Source organism: Elephas maximus, chromosome 26 (assembly GCF_024166365.1).
Source record: "Elephas maximus indicus isolate mEleMax1 chromosome 26, mEleMax1 primary haplotype, whole genome shotgun sequence".
Classification (NCBI taxonomy): Eukaryota; Metazoa; Chordata; class Mammalia; order Proboscidea; family Elephantidae; genus Elephas; species Elephas maximus.
The window spans coordinates 23,757,630-23,774,163 of NC_064844.1; the positions used below are offsets into that span (position 1 = coordinate 23,757,630).

General features: G+C 39.1%; 1 protein-coding gene across 9 annotated transcripts in view; it reads left to right on the top strand.

Annotated features, from left to right (window-relative positions):
* Window positions 1-16,317, top strand: part of THUMPD2 (THUMP domain containing 2) — a 65,162-nt gene extending 48,845 nt beyond the window's left edge. Inside the window, exons 9-11 of one of the 9 annotated variants that reach the window (XR_007515520.1) lie at window positions 4,918-5,026; window positions 11,742-14,672; window positions 15,450-15,530. Coding sequence is in view for 8 of the 9 variants with exons in the window: in XM_049870324.1 (XP_049726281.1) it covers window positions 4,918-5,026; window positions 15,450-15,774 (434 nt within the window). In the remaining variant the exon portion in view is untranslated. The other 8 variants (XM_049870327.1, XM_049870324.1, XM_049870323.1 and 5 more) reach the window with 8 other exon arrangements.
* The last annotated feature ends 217 nt before the right edge of the window (window positions 16,318-16,534 follow it).

Below are 16,534 nucleotides of genomic sequence, written 5' to 3' on the forward strand. Positions count from 1 at the left end.
AAAATTATTTTTTTCTACTTTTTTTTATTGTACTTTAGATGAAGGTTTTCAGAACAAATCAGTTTTTCGTTAAACAGTTAGTATACATATTGTTTTATGACTTTGGTTAACAGCCCCACAACATGTCAGCACTCTACCTTCTCAACCTTGAGTTCCTTATTACTAGCTTTCCTCTTCCCTCCTGCCTTCTAGTCCTTGCCCCTGGGCCAGTATGCCCCTTTAGTCACATTTTGTTTTTTGGGCCTGTCCAATATCTGGCTAAAGAGTAAACCTCAGGAGTGAATTCATTACCAAGGTGAAAGGGTGTCCAGAGACTATAGTCTCAGGGTTTCTCCAGTCTCTGTCATCCAGCAAGCCTGGTCTTTCTTTTTGAGTTAGAATTTTGTTCTATATTTTTCTCCAGCTCTGTCCAGGACTCTCTGTTGTGATCCCTGTCATAGCAGTCATTGGTGGTAGCCGGGCACCATCTAGTTCTACTGTGCTCAGTCTGGTGGAGGCCATGGTAGATGTGGTGCATTAGTCCTTTGGACTAATCTTTCCTTTATATCTTTAGTTTTTTTTATTCTTCCTTGCTCCCTGAGGGGTGAGACCAGTGGAGAATCCTAGAGGGTTGTCCACAGGCTTTTAAGACCCGAGATGCTACTCACCAAAGTAGAATGTAGAACATTTTCTTTATAAACTGTGTTATGCTAATTGAGCTAGATGTCCCTGAGACCATGGTCCCCATAGCCTCAGCCCAGCAATTCGGTCCCTCAGAGAGTTTGGGTGTGTCTGTGGAGTTTCCATGACCTTGCCTTGTACAAGTTGTGCTGGCTTCTCCAATATTGTGTACTGTCTTACCCTTCACCAAAGTTAGAACTTAACTATTGTCTATTTAGTGTTTTTCCATCCCCATCCCTGCCCTCCCTTGTAACCATCAAAGATTGTTTCTTTTTGTTTGTAAGCCTTTTCATGAGTTTTCACAGTAATGGTCTCATACACTATTTATCCTTTTGTGACTGACTATTTCACTCAGCATAATGTCCTTCAGTTTCATCCATGTTATGAAATGCTTCAAAGATTCATCATTGTTCTTTATCCTTGCATAATACTCCATTGTGTGTTTGTACCACAGTTTGATTATCCATTCATCTGTTGCTGGACATCTAGGTTGTTTCCATCTTTTTGCTTTCGTGAACAGTGCTGCAGTGAACGTGGGTGTGCATATGTCTATTCATGTGACAACTCTTATTTCTCTAGGATATATTCCTAGGAGTGGGATTGCTGGATCATATGGTATTTCTATTTCTAGCTTTCTAAGGAAGTGCCATATCATTTTCCAGAATGGTTGTATCATTTTGCATTCCCACCAGCAGTGCGTGAGAGTTCCAGTCTCCCACAGCCTCTCCATCTCCAACATTTGTTATTTCCTGGTTTTTTGATTTGTGCCAGTAATGCCGCAGTATAATGCCGCGGTGAGATGGTGTATTTTCTTCTACTTTTATGTGAAGTGTTCATTCTTCCAACTTCTAAAATTATTTACAGTGGCTCAGCAAATTATGCAGTATAGATTAGGAGAGTTGCAGGTAAAAAAAAATGGAGACCAACTAGAAGAAAAAATTGTTACCAGACCAGGACAAACTTGGTGTTATATTGCCTGGTAGCTCATTCATGTGGTGATACATATTTTGTGTTGTAAGGCAAAAGAAAGATGTGGCATTAAACTCCAGTAAATTTACTACATGGTTCCATGTACTACATGGTGTGTGTGTATATATATATATATATATATATATATATATATATATATATATATATATATATGTATATATAAAACGTCTAATAAACATAATTGCTTTCAGCGTCTAGTGTGTTTGTTCAGTGTCTTCAATAGCTTTGTGAAGAGCATAGAAGTATTATTCAAACAGGTGTGTCTTATATAAACTCCCTAAAACTAATGAGTAAAAAAAAAAATGAGTACATTAACTTAAAACATAACTTGGGAAAAAAAAGTATTTTTGTCTAGGTTTAAAAGAATATTATCCTGGGTTTTTTTTTTTTCCCCCCTATTAACCTACTCTTATTTTTTTCTACTAAACTCAGACAAGAGAACTTGGAGAAATCTAGGAAGTAGTAGACTTCACTTTCTCAGATAACAAAGAGTTTTTTGTTTTTTTTTTTAATTTCCTGCCAACAAAAATTTATATGGTATTTAGTTTCTCTTAGTAAATATTCTTTAAATTTTATTACATTTCTATAAAATCAGAGGCTACTCAAAATGAAAATTAAGACATCTTCTACCTATGAATATTTAACTTAATTTAGACAAAGGGTGAGAAAATAAGTGGAAAGTGGAAGTATATTCCGAAAAGGTAGATGCTAAGATTGTGTCTGTTACCTTATTATGATAATCTGATTTCTGAGAAGCATATGCTAAGATGAGGAAGAAATTTAGATCCGATAATCAGACATTCATGGAATTTTGTTTAGTGGTAATATTCATTCTGTCGATTATTAATTATGTAGCCTTTTCTCTGGTCTTAGAACATGCATACATGTTCCTAACCTGTCGGAGTCCCCCTTAAAAATGTAATGTTGTAGAAAATAATTTTATTTTATTTTATTTTATTTTATTTATTTATTTTTTTTTAATGTGAAAAACAAACATTACATAATGTGATATTAAGATAAGAATGACAACAAACCTCTGGTCAGAAATAATGCAGCCAAAAGACAGCACAAGAAAGCCTTTCTCCCAAAGCCCCCTTTTCAGAGAAAGATTAGACAGGCATATAAAACAAAAAATAACACATGTGAAGAACATGCTTCTTAGTTCAATCAAATATGTGACACCAAATGGGCAGCTCCTGCCTGAAAGACAAGAAGGCAGGAAGGAATAGGAAATGGACAAATGCACACAGGGAACCTGGGGTGGGAAGTGGGAGCGTGATGTCACATTGTGGGGATTGCCACCAAATTCACAAAACAATATGTGTATAAATTTTTGAATGAGAAATTAACTTTAGCCGTAAACTTTTACCTAAACACAATTAAAAAAAACAAAGTCTAAGAATGTCAGGAATAAGAAAAAAAAATACTGAAAATGATAATATAATGAATATAAAAATACATACAGAAAAAATATTTTCAAAAACAAATAATACTTTCTTAGACTTTTTTTTAGACTACAAAAGCTAAAACAATTCATCAGTAACAGACCAGAACTATAAGAAATGTTAAAAGAACTTATTCAGACAGAGAACAACTATGTTGTTGTTGTTAGGTGCTGTCAAGTCAGTTCCGACTCATAGCGACCCAGTGTACACCAGAAGGAAACGGTCTGGTCCTGAGCCATCCTCACAATCATTGCTATGTTCGAGCCCATTGTTGCAGGCAGTATGTCAATCTATCTCACTGAGGGTCTTCCTCTTTTTTTCCTGACACTCTACCAAGCGTGATGTCTTTCTCCAGGGACTAGGCCTTCCTGATAACATGTGCGAAGTAGCTGAGATGAAGTCACCATTCCTGTTTCTAAGTGACTTTCTGGCTGTACCTCTTATACGACAGACTTGTCCATTCCTCTGGCAGTCCGTAGTATGTATAGTTGATATTCTTTGCCAACTCCGTAATTCAAAGACATCAATTCTTTTCTGTCTTCCTTACTCATACATAGCCCAGCTTTTGCATGCATATGAGGTGATTGAAAGTACCATGGCTTCCGTCAGGCACACCTTAGTTCTCAAAGTGACACTTGCTTTTTAACATTTTAAAGAAGTCTTTTTGCAGTGGATTTGCCCTATGCAATATGTAATTTGGTTTCTTGACTGCTGCTTCCACGGGTGTTAATTGTGGATCCAAGCAAAATGAAATCTTGGACAACATCAGTCATTTCTCCATTTGTCATCATGTTGCTTATTGGTTCAGTTGTAAGGATTTTTGTTTTCTTTATGTTGAGGTGTAATCGGTATTGCGGGCTATAGGCTTTGATCTTCATCAGTAAGTGCTTCAAGTCCTTTTCACTTTCTGCAAGTAAGATTGTGTCATCTGCGTAAAGCAGGTTTTTAATGAGTCTTCAGCCAATACTGATGCCCTATTCTTCATATAGTCCAGTTTCTTGGATTATTTGCTCAGTGTACAAACTGAATAAAAATGGTGAAAGGGTACAACCCTGACACACACCTTTCCTGACTTTAAAACAGGCAGCATCCCCTTGTTCTGTTCAAATAATTGCCTCTTGGTCTATGTACAGGTTCCAGGTTCCAAATGAGCACAGTTAAGTGTTCTGGAATTCCTATTCTTTGCAATATTATACATAATTTGATATTATCCACATATATTATTTAAAACCAAACATTTAGTTTTCAAGGATCTCACAATGTGTGGGGAAATTGGTATGTCTTACTTTTCTTCATAATAGCTTTTACTAAAAGTCATTATAGTATATATTTTCTTATTAATAATCTCCACTCCATGGAATAAAAGCTACATGAACTCAGGGACTTTTTGTGAATTTTTCTTTTTGTTGTGTTTGCAGAATCCTGAATGGTATCTGATGTAATGTTGTAGAAAATAATTTTATAAAAGGTTTTTCTAGATATCTTAATACATTTCTTCCTAGATATGGCAGCTTTCTATTCAGGTAATATGTTTAGAGAATTGGATTTTCTGATTAATTAAAAATTCTGCTCAACTTGTGTCATATTTTATCATACTTGAAAAAAACAATTTTCAAAGAACAGAATTCAGTAACTGAACCATCTTAATCTTTAGTGATTTAGAAAGTATTTCAGGATCTCGTTGATTCCTTAGAAACACTATTAACAACACTAAGTTTTATTTACTATGCAAAAATAATTCTTTGTACTTCAGTTTTCTCATTATTTGGATTGTACATATTTGAAGTTGCTGTAATAGAATGCTTTGATTTGTATATTTCAGAATTGCCATTGCCTTCAGAAAGTGTCAATATTATTATTTCTGACATTCCATTTGGGAAGAAGTTTAAGTTAGGAAAAGACATCAAAAGCATTTTACAAGAAATGGAAAGGTAAGATGTAGAACATATTTCCATAATTTTTGAACCACTGAGCATTTGACCGGAATATACCATAGCTCTTCAATTAAGGTTTGATTACGTTATAGTAATTTCCCAGAGATTTTGAAGCTTGATTTTCTAAAAGTTTCAAATCAGAAGTTTATAATTGAAATGGTAATTCCTGATCATCTTACACTGTAAGTTTTCTTCAGAAAAGAAACATTGTTTTTTATTAGTGGCTGAAATTTGAATACCTACTGTGCTTTAGTCACTGTGCTACATAATTTACATATTTAGTTCAAATCCTCACAAAACCCCTGTCTGGTATGTGTTATCCCCCACCTTTTACAGATGAGGAAACTAAGGCCCAGAAAGATGAACTTTCTCAAGATCCACAGCTACTTAACAACAGAACAGAATTTATATAAGGAGCAGTCAGCAATGCAGAGTGATACCACCTTCATTATTGGTCATGAAATGAAAAGGCATCAGTGTTAACTCATGTTATGGTTTTTCATGTCTACCTAAGGGAATATAACTCAGTGAAAGTATCTCTCTCAGAGGTTCCACCAGTGAGACCTGGGTAGATATTTTTCTGATTATCTAAGTTGATAGATCCTAAAATATCTACAGGAATGAATGGCTATGAATAAGTGATCAGTTCATACTGAATTGTCTCAGCTGGGCATATGACAGAGCAGGGGAACATATGTGGTCAAGAGCCTGCTGTATAAATCATGTGTTGCCAGTTGAAAGAATGAGCTATGTGTTTTGAGTGGAGACAATGCAGTATCAAGGCTGACATTCTGTAAGGAAAATTAAAGTTTGAGGTGAATTTTGAACCCAGCTAAGAGCCTCTCACCTCCAGTTTGTGAGTCGTGTGCTCCACACCTGTTTTTGGATAGTCTTTTTTTTTAAGCAACTTCCTCTGTTACGCAGTTACCCAATTTTTGATGTATAACCTGAGACTTCTCTGTCTGAGCAGCACCTGTAAGTCAGACCTTTCATAACACTTACACGCCATTTGGACCCACATCACGTTCCTCGCGAGCACATTTTGCAACCCTGGCTTCATACTAAAATAATTTTGGGAACTTTAAAAAAAATACTGATGCCTCCCTATTCACCGCATCTTGTCTTCCCCCTACCCTACCCCTGCCCTGATTTAATTGATCTGGGAGGGACCTGGCTGTCTGTATTTCTTAAAAGCTTCCAAGGTGATTCTGTTGTGCGGCAGAGTTAATAACCACAGCCTTCAAGCCCAACTAGGGAATTCATCACCCGTACTAACAAGCCAACTCGTAGTAAGATACTTGCATTTAAGCTGGGACTTTTCAGAGAAATAATGGCTTAACCTAAACAAAAATCTAATGCTGCATATTTTAGACATGCCCACAAGTCAGTGAAAGGCAGTATTTTGAGTAGATAGCCCTTTCAGCACTAGTAAAATTATACCAGCTTGCCTTTCTCTGGGCTGGTTTTGGTTTTGATTCTTTGCTAATTGAAAATTCCAGTGGAATGCTGCAAAGTTCTAAGAGCACATACTCATCTGTGCTGAAAAATTTGGAAGACAGCTACCTGGCCAACTGACTGGAAGAGATCCATATACATGTTGTCATAGATTGAATTATGTCCCCCCAAAAATGTGTTTATCAATTTGACTGGGCCATGATTCCCGTATTGTGTGCTTTTCCTATATGTTGTAAATCCTGCCTCTGTGATGTTAATGAGGGAGGATAGGTAGCGGTTGTATTAGTGAGGCAGGACTCAGTCTACAAGATTGGATTGTGTTTTGAGGCAATCTCTTGAGATAAAAGAGAGAAGTGAACAGAGAGACAAGAGGACCTCATACCACCAAGAAAGCAGTGCCAGGAGCAAAGCACATCCTTCGGACCTGGGGTCCCTGCACATAGAAGCTCCTAGTCTAGGGGAAGATTGATGAGAAGGCCAACAGAGAGAGAAATCCTTCCCCTGGAGCTGACACCCTGAATTTGGAATTTTAGCCCCCTTTTTACTGTGAGGAAACAAATCTTTCTGTTAAAGCCATCCACTTGTGGTATTTCTGTTATAGCAGCACTAGATAACTAAGATACATGCCCATTCCAAAGAAAAGCAATCCAACAGAAGACAGAAATTATTGAACAATATCAGTGTCGCACTCAAGTAAAATTCCGCTGAAGATAATTCAAAAATGGCTGCAGCAGTACATCGACAGGAACTGCCAGAAATTCAAGCCCAATTCAGAAGAAAATATGTAACAAAGGATATCATTGCTGATAAAACATGGATCTTGACTAAAAGCAGAGAATTCCAGAAAGATGTTTATCTGTTTTATTGACTATGCGAAGGCATTCAACTGTATGGATCATAACCAATTACGTATAACATGGCAAAGAATGGAAACTTCAGAACACTTAATTGTGCTCATGTGGAACGTGTACATTAACCAAGAGGAAGTTATTCAAACAGAACAAGGGGATACTGTTTGATTTAAAGTCAGGAAAGGTGCACATCAGGTTGTACCCTTTCACCATACTTATTTAATCTATGTGATCAGCAAATAATCCAAGAAGCTGGACTGTATGAAAAAGAGCGTAGCATCAGGATTGGAGGAAGACTCATTAACAACCTGCAGTGTGCCGATGACACAACCTTGCTTGCTAAAAGCGAAGAGGACTTGAAGCACTTACTGTTGAAGAGCAAAGACTGTAGCCTTCAGTATGGATTAGACCTAAAACGAAAATCCTCACAACTAGACCAATAAACAATATCACGATGAATGGAAAAAAGATTAAAGTTGTCAAGAAATTTATTTTACTTGGATCCACCATCAGTGCCCATGGAAAAAGCAAGAAATCAAACGATGTATTGCATGTGGCAAATCTGTTGCAAAAGACCTCTTTACAGTGTTAAAAAGCAATGGTGTCACACTTTGAGAACTAAGGTGCACCTGACACAGTCCAAGGTATTTTCAGTTGCCTCATATGCGTATGAAAGCTGGGCAATGAATAAGGAAGACCGAAGAATTGATGCATTTGAATTACAGTGTTGCTGAAAAATGTTGAATATACCATGGACTACCAAAAGAACGAATAAATCTGTCTTGGAAGAAGTACAGCCAGAATGCTCCTTATAAACGAGGATGTCAAGACTTCATCTCACGTACTTTCATCTCACGTACTTTGGGCAAGTTATCAGGAGGAACCAATCCCTGAAGAAGGATATCATGCTTAGTAGAGTATCATCAAGAAAGAGGGAGACCCTCAAAGAGATGGATTGACACAATGGCTGCAGCAGTGGGTTCACACATAGCAATGATTGTGAGGATGGCGCAGGATGGGCAGCATCTCATTCTCTTGTACATGGGGTTGACTATGAGTCCTATCCAACTCCACAGCACCTAACAACAGTTGAAAATGAGACAGTAGTAAATATGATTGCCCTCACATTGTGGCAGATTTAAATATTTACCTGAGAATCAGGAAGGTATTTAAGATAGCAAGTATAATTCAAGTTGACTTTAATAGAATCAGTTCAAAGTGTATGTATTTGATTAAGGAAATTTTTTTTTTCCTCTGTGACCAAGCATTCATGCCACTTGTCCCTAACCTTTGTGGTTTGACTTTTGGCTTTAGGTTTGAAGTTTCTACGGCAATGTGACAAAATATAGTGGTTAACAGTGCAGGCTTTGGAGTAAACCTGTTCATAATGTTAAAAAAAAGATTTCCACAAGATTAAATTTGTGTACCAACTCATAAGCTCTATTTGCAATTCATGAATTGGAGTTGGGGGGAGCATCTGGTCAGGAAGTCAGACAAGAGCTCCGACAGCCAAGTGGAAGAGACCAGAGTTATACGGGCAAAGTGGTGTAAGAACAAAGAAATAACGCTAGGCAAAAAGTGATTGATTAGTTTTACATTTCATAACATGGAGGAATCTGGAAGGCATTATGCTGAGTGAAATTAGTCAGTTGCAAAAGGACAAATATTGTGGGAGACCACTATTATAAGAACTCAAGAGATAGTTTAAACACAGAAGAAAATATTCTTTGATGGTTACAGGGTAGGGAGGGAGGGAAGGAGAGGAGTATTCACTAATTAGATGGTAGACAAGAACTATTCTAGGTGAAGGGAAAAACAACACACTATAGGAGAGGTTGGCACAATTGGACTAAACCAAAAGCAAGGAAGTTTCCTGAATAAACTGAATGCTTTGAAGGCCAGAGTACCAGGGGCAGGGGTCTGAGGACCATGGTTTCAGGGGACATCTAGGTCGACTGGCATAATAAAATCTATTAAGAATACATTCTGCATCCCACTTTGGTGAGTGTCATCTGGGGTCTTAAAGGCTAGCAGGCGGCCATCTAAGATGCATCAATTGGTCTCAGCCCACCTGGAGCAAAGGAGAATGAAGAACACTAAAGACACAGGGTAATTATGAGCCCAGGAGACAGAAAGGGCCTCATAAATCAGAGACTGCATCAGCCTGAGACGAGGAGAACTAGATGGTGCCCAGCTACAACCAATACTGCCCTGACAGGGAACAAACACAACAGAGAATCCGTGATAGAGCAGGAGAGCAATGGGATGCAGACTTCAAATTCTTGTAAAAAGACCAGACTTAATGGTCTGACTAAGACTAGAGGGACCCCAGAGGTCATGGTCACCAGACCTTCTCTTAACCCAAGACAGGAACCATTCCCAAAGCCAACTCTCCAGGCAGGGATTGGACTATGGGATAGAAAATGATGCTGGTGAGGAGTGAGCTTCTTGGCTCAAGTGGACACATGAGACTGTGTGGGCAGCTCCTGTCTGGAGGGGAGATGAGAAGACAAGGGGGGACAGAAGCTGGCTGGATGGACCAGAGGAATACAGGGTAGAGAGAAGGAATGTGCAGTCTCATTAGGGGGAGAGCAACTAGGAGTACATAGCAAGGTGTATACGAATGTATACGAATGAGAGACTGACTTGATTTGTAAACTTGCACTTAAAGCACAATAAAAAAAAATGATAATAAGTGATTGGTTAGTTTCAATTTCATAACTAGGTTATATACTGTAGCTGAGGTGGCAAGTGCGGACTGGTAGACTTAGGTTTCGGCTCCTGAGAAGATCAGGCATTTACAGGAAATAGAAACTAGCTAGGTTTCTGTTTGCCAGCGTGGGGCTTAGCATAAGTCATTCCATCTTGGGCCTAGTATAGTCAGGTTAACAGTAATAAGCAGTGGAAATAGTTGGTCCTGTATGTAACACAGAACTTGATTCTTCGAGGAAGGACATGCCATCAGAATTAGAGATTGTCACATAGATGATTGCTCTGGTGGCCTGAGCTGTGCAGTCTCAGTTTAATCGTTTCCTGCTTTAACTTATTCAAGCAGTAACCATTTCATGAGTACAAAGCATTGTGAGGAATCCAGAGGATTTGAGCTTTGCTCTAAATATAACCAAAGCGTATGAGCAAATTTAGAAATTCAGCTTGCTCATCTTGAATGAAGTCATTGCATGCCAAAGAGGCTTGAGATAGCTTCATGGAAGAGGCAAGATTTCAGTGAGATTTGGAAGTTTGGAAAGAATTAAAAGGGTGGACACACCATGTTTTATACGTACAGATGTCCAGTAAGTATTTCTTGAGTGAATAGCTAAGCAAAAGGCATGTGCAAGGAACATCATCAGAGGGCCTGGAGCACAGGATTTGTGGTAAAAGGTTAATTCCTAAGGCATTCCATGGCCAAATAATGTAGGATTATTTGTATGGTCTACCCTGGTCTTGCAGGTTAACACACAAAAGAGAAATCTCTTTTATGTTGTTTGATACAGTAACCCCAACTTACTGACCACAGAATTCTTTTTTTCAAGAAGTAACCGTTGCTGTCTCCTTGATTCTGACTCACGATGACCCCATGTGTGTCAGGGTAGAACTACTCCATAGGGTTTTCAGTGGCAGATTTTTGGGAAGCAGATCGCCAAGCCTTTCTTCCAAAGGACCCCTGGGTAGACTCGAGCCTCCAGCCTCCCAGTTAGCAGCTGAGCGCATTAACTACTGTACCACCCAGGAACTCCTTTCAAAAAATACTTGATAATATTCACACTATACTAGTGTTCAGAGAAATAAAACCAAAACCAAACCCATTGCTGTGGGGTTGACGCTGACTCATAGTGACCCCATAGGACAGAGTAGAACTGCTCCATAGGGTTTCCAAGGAGCAGCTGGTGGATTTGAGCTTTGGTTAGCAGCTGTAGCCCTGGGCCACCAGGGCTCCAGTTCAGAGGAATACACACTGGAAAGTGTTGCTCTATATTTTCTGAATAGCTTTATTAGGAAGAAATACTGTGTATATGTACGTGGAAAGATGCCTAGAAGGGCATCCATCAAAAATGTCCACCTCTGAATAGCAGGATTTGAGGTGATTTTTACTTCTTTATTCTTCTCTCCATTATTTGAAAGAAATTTACAATAAACTGATGAAAGTCCTTCTAGGCTTATTTCCACATTCATATACACAAATAGATACATGTTTTTCACTTTATCTAAGTAGGATCACCCTCAATTTATTAATACTTGCTTTTTTTCACTGAACAATGTCATGAATGTCCTTTCTAGATAGTTGTTATAATGTACATGATAATTTTCAGTGTTTGCCATTGTATAATGTTATATGTGTATACGTACTCTTATATCACCAGTACTTACAGATGAACATTTATGTAATTTCTAATTCTTTATTTTAGTAAAGAGCAGTGTTATAAAAATGGCATGGCATCAGAGGTCCTCTAACTTCACAAGGTGGGTGGACAATCATCAGCATCAGTCCAAAGCTGATCCCTATGAGGTGGAGATCAGACATACCTCCACTCTCCAACCTTTTTACCAGTTCTGACATGAGCCATCCCTCCCACACCACTCTCTACTGGGTTTGATAATTTGTTGCAGTGGCCACACAGAGCTCACAGATCATACTCACAATTACGGGTTTATTAGGAAAGTAACAGATTACAATTCAGGATCGGCCTGGAAGTAATAGGAAGGACTCAGGATGCAGTTCTTCGATCAGGACAGCTCTTCTCGGCCATGCCCTCAGGCATGCCTGTTTCTCAGGCATTGACCCTCACTCTCGGCCCTCAGCCCTCACTCTTGGGCCTGGCTTCTGCCCCACTCAGGTGAGTGTCACACAGCACTTTAGCTCCACCGGTAAGAGTCTGGAGGCATCTCACTCTGCCAGGAAGCCTCGTGCCCAAAGGCACTCCACTCTCTTGTTCCATGAGTCTGTGAGCCTAGCCTGCCAGTCCCATCTTGTGCTGTCTTGAATGTTACAGCTGTGTGTCTGCTGGGTCTAGGAGGTTCTCAGTGCAGGGACCTCCAGTCCGAAAGATGTGCTCTGCTCTGCTCCTGGATCTTCTTAATGGTAATGAGGTCCCCTCCAGCCTCTGGGATTGGCTCCCTGTAAGCCTAGCAGAATGGTAAAACTGACCAATTTCTTACAAGGGTTCCATGCACCTTATTTACATTAACAAAACCGTCTGATCCCCTTGGTGGGCCACAAGGACTTTATTTGCATAGTCCCACTCAGTCATTTTGTAGAAGTTACAACACCATGGCTAGAAAGGCCACATTAAAGCAATTCACTGCACCGCAAATGTTCTTAACATCCTTGTACAAACAGCTTTTCAAACTTACTACATGACCAAATTACGTAAAACTGCAGTGCCTCAATTTCTTCATCTGCAAAATGGGGATGCTAATAGGGCATACTTGAAAGTATAGTTCTGAGGAGCAAATGATCCATGATACAAAGCATTTAAAACAGTGCCTGGCACATAGCAAGTGCTCAGCAAGTCTTAGCTATCTATCATCACCATGATCATCACTTATCCTATTCCTACTCCTACTAGTGTTAACATCTTCTTAGAATAAATTCCTAGAAGTGATGTGGCTGAGTGAGTCAAAGGCTGTGCACATTTTATAGTTTTGATAAGTTATTGCCAAACTACTGTCCCTCCAAAAATTATACCTATTTCTGTGTTCAAAAGTACTCGTTTTTTCATAACCTTGCCATCCTGAGCATGTCTTTTTCGCCTTAGTTAATACAGCAGGTAAAAAGTTATATCTCATATGTGTGATTTTAATTATATTTTCTTCAATTTGTATGCTTTCTTGTTTCTGTTCTATGGTATACAACCACATCTGCGCTCTCCTCTCTCAGTAGAAGAGGCTTCTTTCTTCTAGCCCAGGGTTTATCCTCTCAGTTCCTGCCTCCTCAGGGGATCTCACTCTGCCCACTCCTCACTCTTATATTTCAGCCTCTTCATCTCTCCCATGCTTTGCTGGAGACTTAGTCATCCCCTTCTCAGATACTTCTGGAGGTCTTGCATATCCCAATTGCTGTCCTGGGTACTGGGGATATAACCGTGAACACAGGACAGGCAAGGTCCCTGCCCATGTGGGATATGCATTTCAGTGTGGAAAAACAGATATTAATAAACCAACAAACAGGATAATTTCAGATCATAGTTGGTACTGTGAAGGAAATAAAACAGCATAGTTTGCTAGAGAGTGACTAAGAGGTAGTCGGGAAAGGCTTCTCCAAGGAGGTTATATTTGAACACAGAGATCCCGAAGGATGAGAAAGCACAGGGAATGAGTGGTAAGTACAGAGTGACTAGCAAGGCCACATGTCCTAAGATAAGAAAAAGCTTGGTAAGTTTGAACAACAGAAGGAAGGGCAGTGTGTTTGGAGCAAGTAGAAGCAAGCGGGCAATGAAGTTGGGAAGGTTGATGAGGAACAGATCCTGTAGGGGCCTCATATGTTCAGAATTAATTTAAGTACAATGAAAGTCCTGAAGAGTTAGCAGGGATTTATATTTTAGGTTTGGGGTAGAAACCGAGAAGGAAGAGAGTGGGAAGAATAACAAGAATGGAAACGAACTGTCAGGAAATTGTTGCAATAGTCCAGGCAAAATATGAGGATGGGAAGAAGTAGATGAATTTGTGACATAGTTTGAAGATAGAACTATCTAGATTTGTTGATGAATTAAGTGACAAGAAGCTTCTGAGATCTTTCTTGAGCCTGACAAGATTCCCTGTAACTCTTGATCCTCTCGCTGCCACGCTGTTTTCTTACCTGTACACTGATATTCTTGAAAGAATAATCTACACCTGACATTTCTGCTTCCTGACCTTCCAGTACCCCCTCCACATACTGGCATCTACGCCTGCCCTCAACTGAGATTGCTGTCCCAGGTTGACTTATCTTGTGGTCACTTGTTAGTGCTACAGCATCTTACCCTACTGAGACCATTTCCTTCTTGACACTTTATTCCTTTGACTTCCAAGACATCACTATTGCCCAGATTTTCTCTCAGGATATCTGTCGCACTTCTCCTCTATCCCTCCTTAAATGTTAAGTTTCTGCTTTTTGACCCTTTTTCTCTTCTCACTTTGGCTGTCACCCCAGATGATCTCATTATGGCTTTATCTCCCATTTCATATTGAAAATTCTTTACGTCTGTCTCCAACCCTGGCCTTATTACCTGCAGGCTGTGTATCCAGCTGTCTCTTGGAATCCACACTTGAGTGTTCCTTAAGTACCTCAGCACATTCCACCTGAATTCCTTTTCCTCTGTCCTCCCCGAAGCACCTTCTGTGATCCCCATGCTGAACTGGTGAGTGCCTCCTTCTCTTCACTTCTTCCCAACTTTGCTGTGTCCTCTGCCTGCTCCAGCCCCAGCACTCACTTTGCCTGGCTAGCTCCTGCTTGTCCTTGAACTCATAGTTTAGGCGTCCTGTCCTCCAGGAAATCTTCCCCACTCCCATGTGCCTGGGTTTGGGTCCCATCTATTGTGTTCCCAAGAACCTCAGACTTGCTTGATTATGGCATTTTTCACACTCTTTAACTCTTTTCTTGCCTCTCTCTCCCACTGCTCTGTAATCTTTAAGCAACTCACAGGACTGCATGTTATTCATCACTTTTCCATGTAAGTGCTATAAAGACTGGCTGAATGATTGAGTGAGTGAATTCTCCTCAAAAAGCTGACATTTCAAGTTCTTCCCTTCCTTCTCTCGTCTTCCCTTTTGCCATTCCTTTGTTCATTCATGGCCTGACTCTTTCCTGGTGACTTTCTTCTGCATCAGCTTACTTACTGTCTTTAAAAAGCGATACATTCTTTAGGATTCTTTGTATAATCATTTGTAGGATGTGACTACAAATTACTTTGAGGCTTGCCATTTAAGTAGAGTAAAAATAGATAATTAAGGCAGATTTGTGCTATTGATTCCATAATTACTATAATGAATATACATTATGGAAGATGCTACCTAATTAGCAGAATTCTTGTATTTAAATAGATAAAATTAAATTTCAAATTTAAAACATACCAAATATTTCAAGTGTGATTGTTGGTTATCTAAAAAGAAATACTAATTATTGTTTTTTGTCACAGAGTGCTTCGCGTTGATGGAGCTGTTGTTTTGTTACTCAGCGAAGATCACCACAGGCGCCTTAAAGATTGTGAAGAGAGCGGCATCCGTTTGAATTCTAAGAGCAGCCACCCCGACGAACCTGGAATTAAAAAGTGCTTAAATCCTGAGGGAAAAAATGGCACATCAGAGACGGTGTCTTCTTCAATTCAAGCCAGTAACCAGGAGGGCTTAGACAAAATGTCACCATTTGGCTCTTTGGTGCCAGTGGAATGCTACAAAGTTAGCCTTGGAAAAACAGACGCATTTATATCTAAATATAGGAAGTCACACTCTTCTGGATTATAGCAGTCTCACTACTGTAGACCAGGTTCAAGTCCATATGTCTTAGCTGTAGTGCAGTAGAAGATGTTGTCTCTAGGATTCCCCACAGTGCCAGAGTTCCAAGTAAAGAAATTTCCTAAAGGCAGGAAGTGTGGTTGCTGGACACAGGTTCTTAGTAAGACAGTTTCTCCTTTATAATCCAAAGGAATTGATGTTTCTGACAAAGAGCAGGTAATGAATATTTAAGCTAAAAGACTGAAGTTTTTTGTCAGAGTGTAAAAAGATCCATTCTGCTGTGCATTGTTTCTGAGCAGAAGCTTCAACTTTAAAGCAAAAGCTTTCATGAGTTCACATAAAATGTATTACAGTCAACACAAGGTTGGTTATAATCTTTTAACTACCAATTTTTTAGAAAAGTAGGAACCTTTGTGTATAAATTCTTTTGATATTAAACTAGATTTTTTAAACCTATGATGATGTTCTCCATTGGAATGAAAATAGTTTTTACTTGCAATACATTTTTATGTCCCATGTATATACAACATCAGTGGGAATAATAACAATATGAATTAAGCCAATATCCTTCAACGTGATGGAAAATAAAGTCTCCTTATTTTCTAAGAACATTACTAAATCATCGTCTCACTCTTATGGGAATTAAAGTAGTGTTCACTACTTGAGAAGAAGAAACAGCAAGCTGGTGAAAATGTATCTTCGAATTTAGTTTATTTTTTTAATACCCTGATATAGTGACTCACCTTTTTAACTGCTTTAGTATCACTTG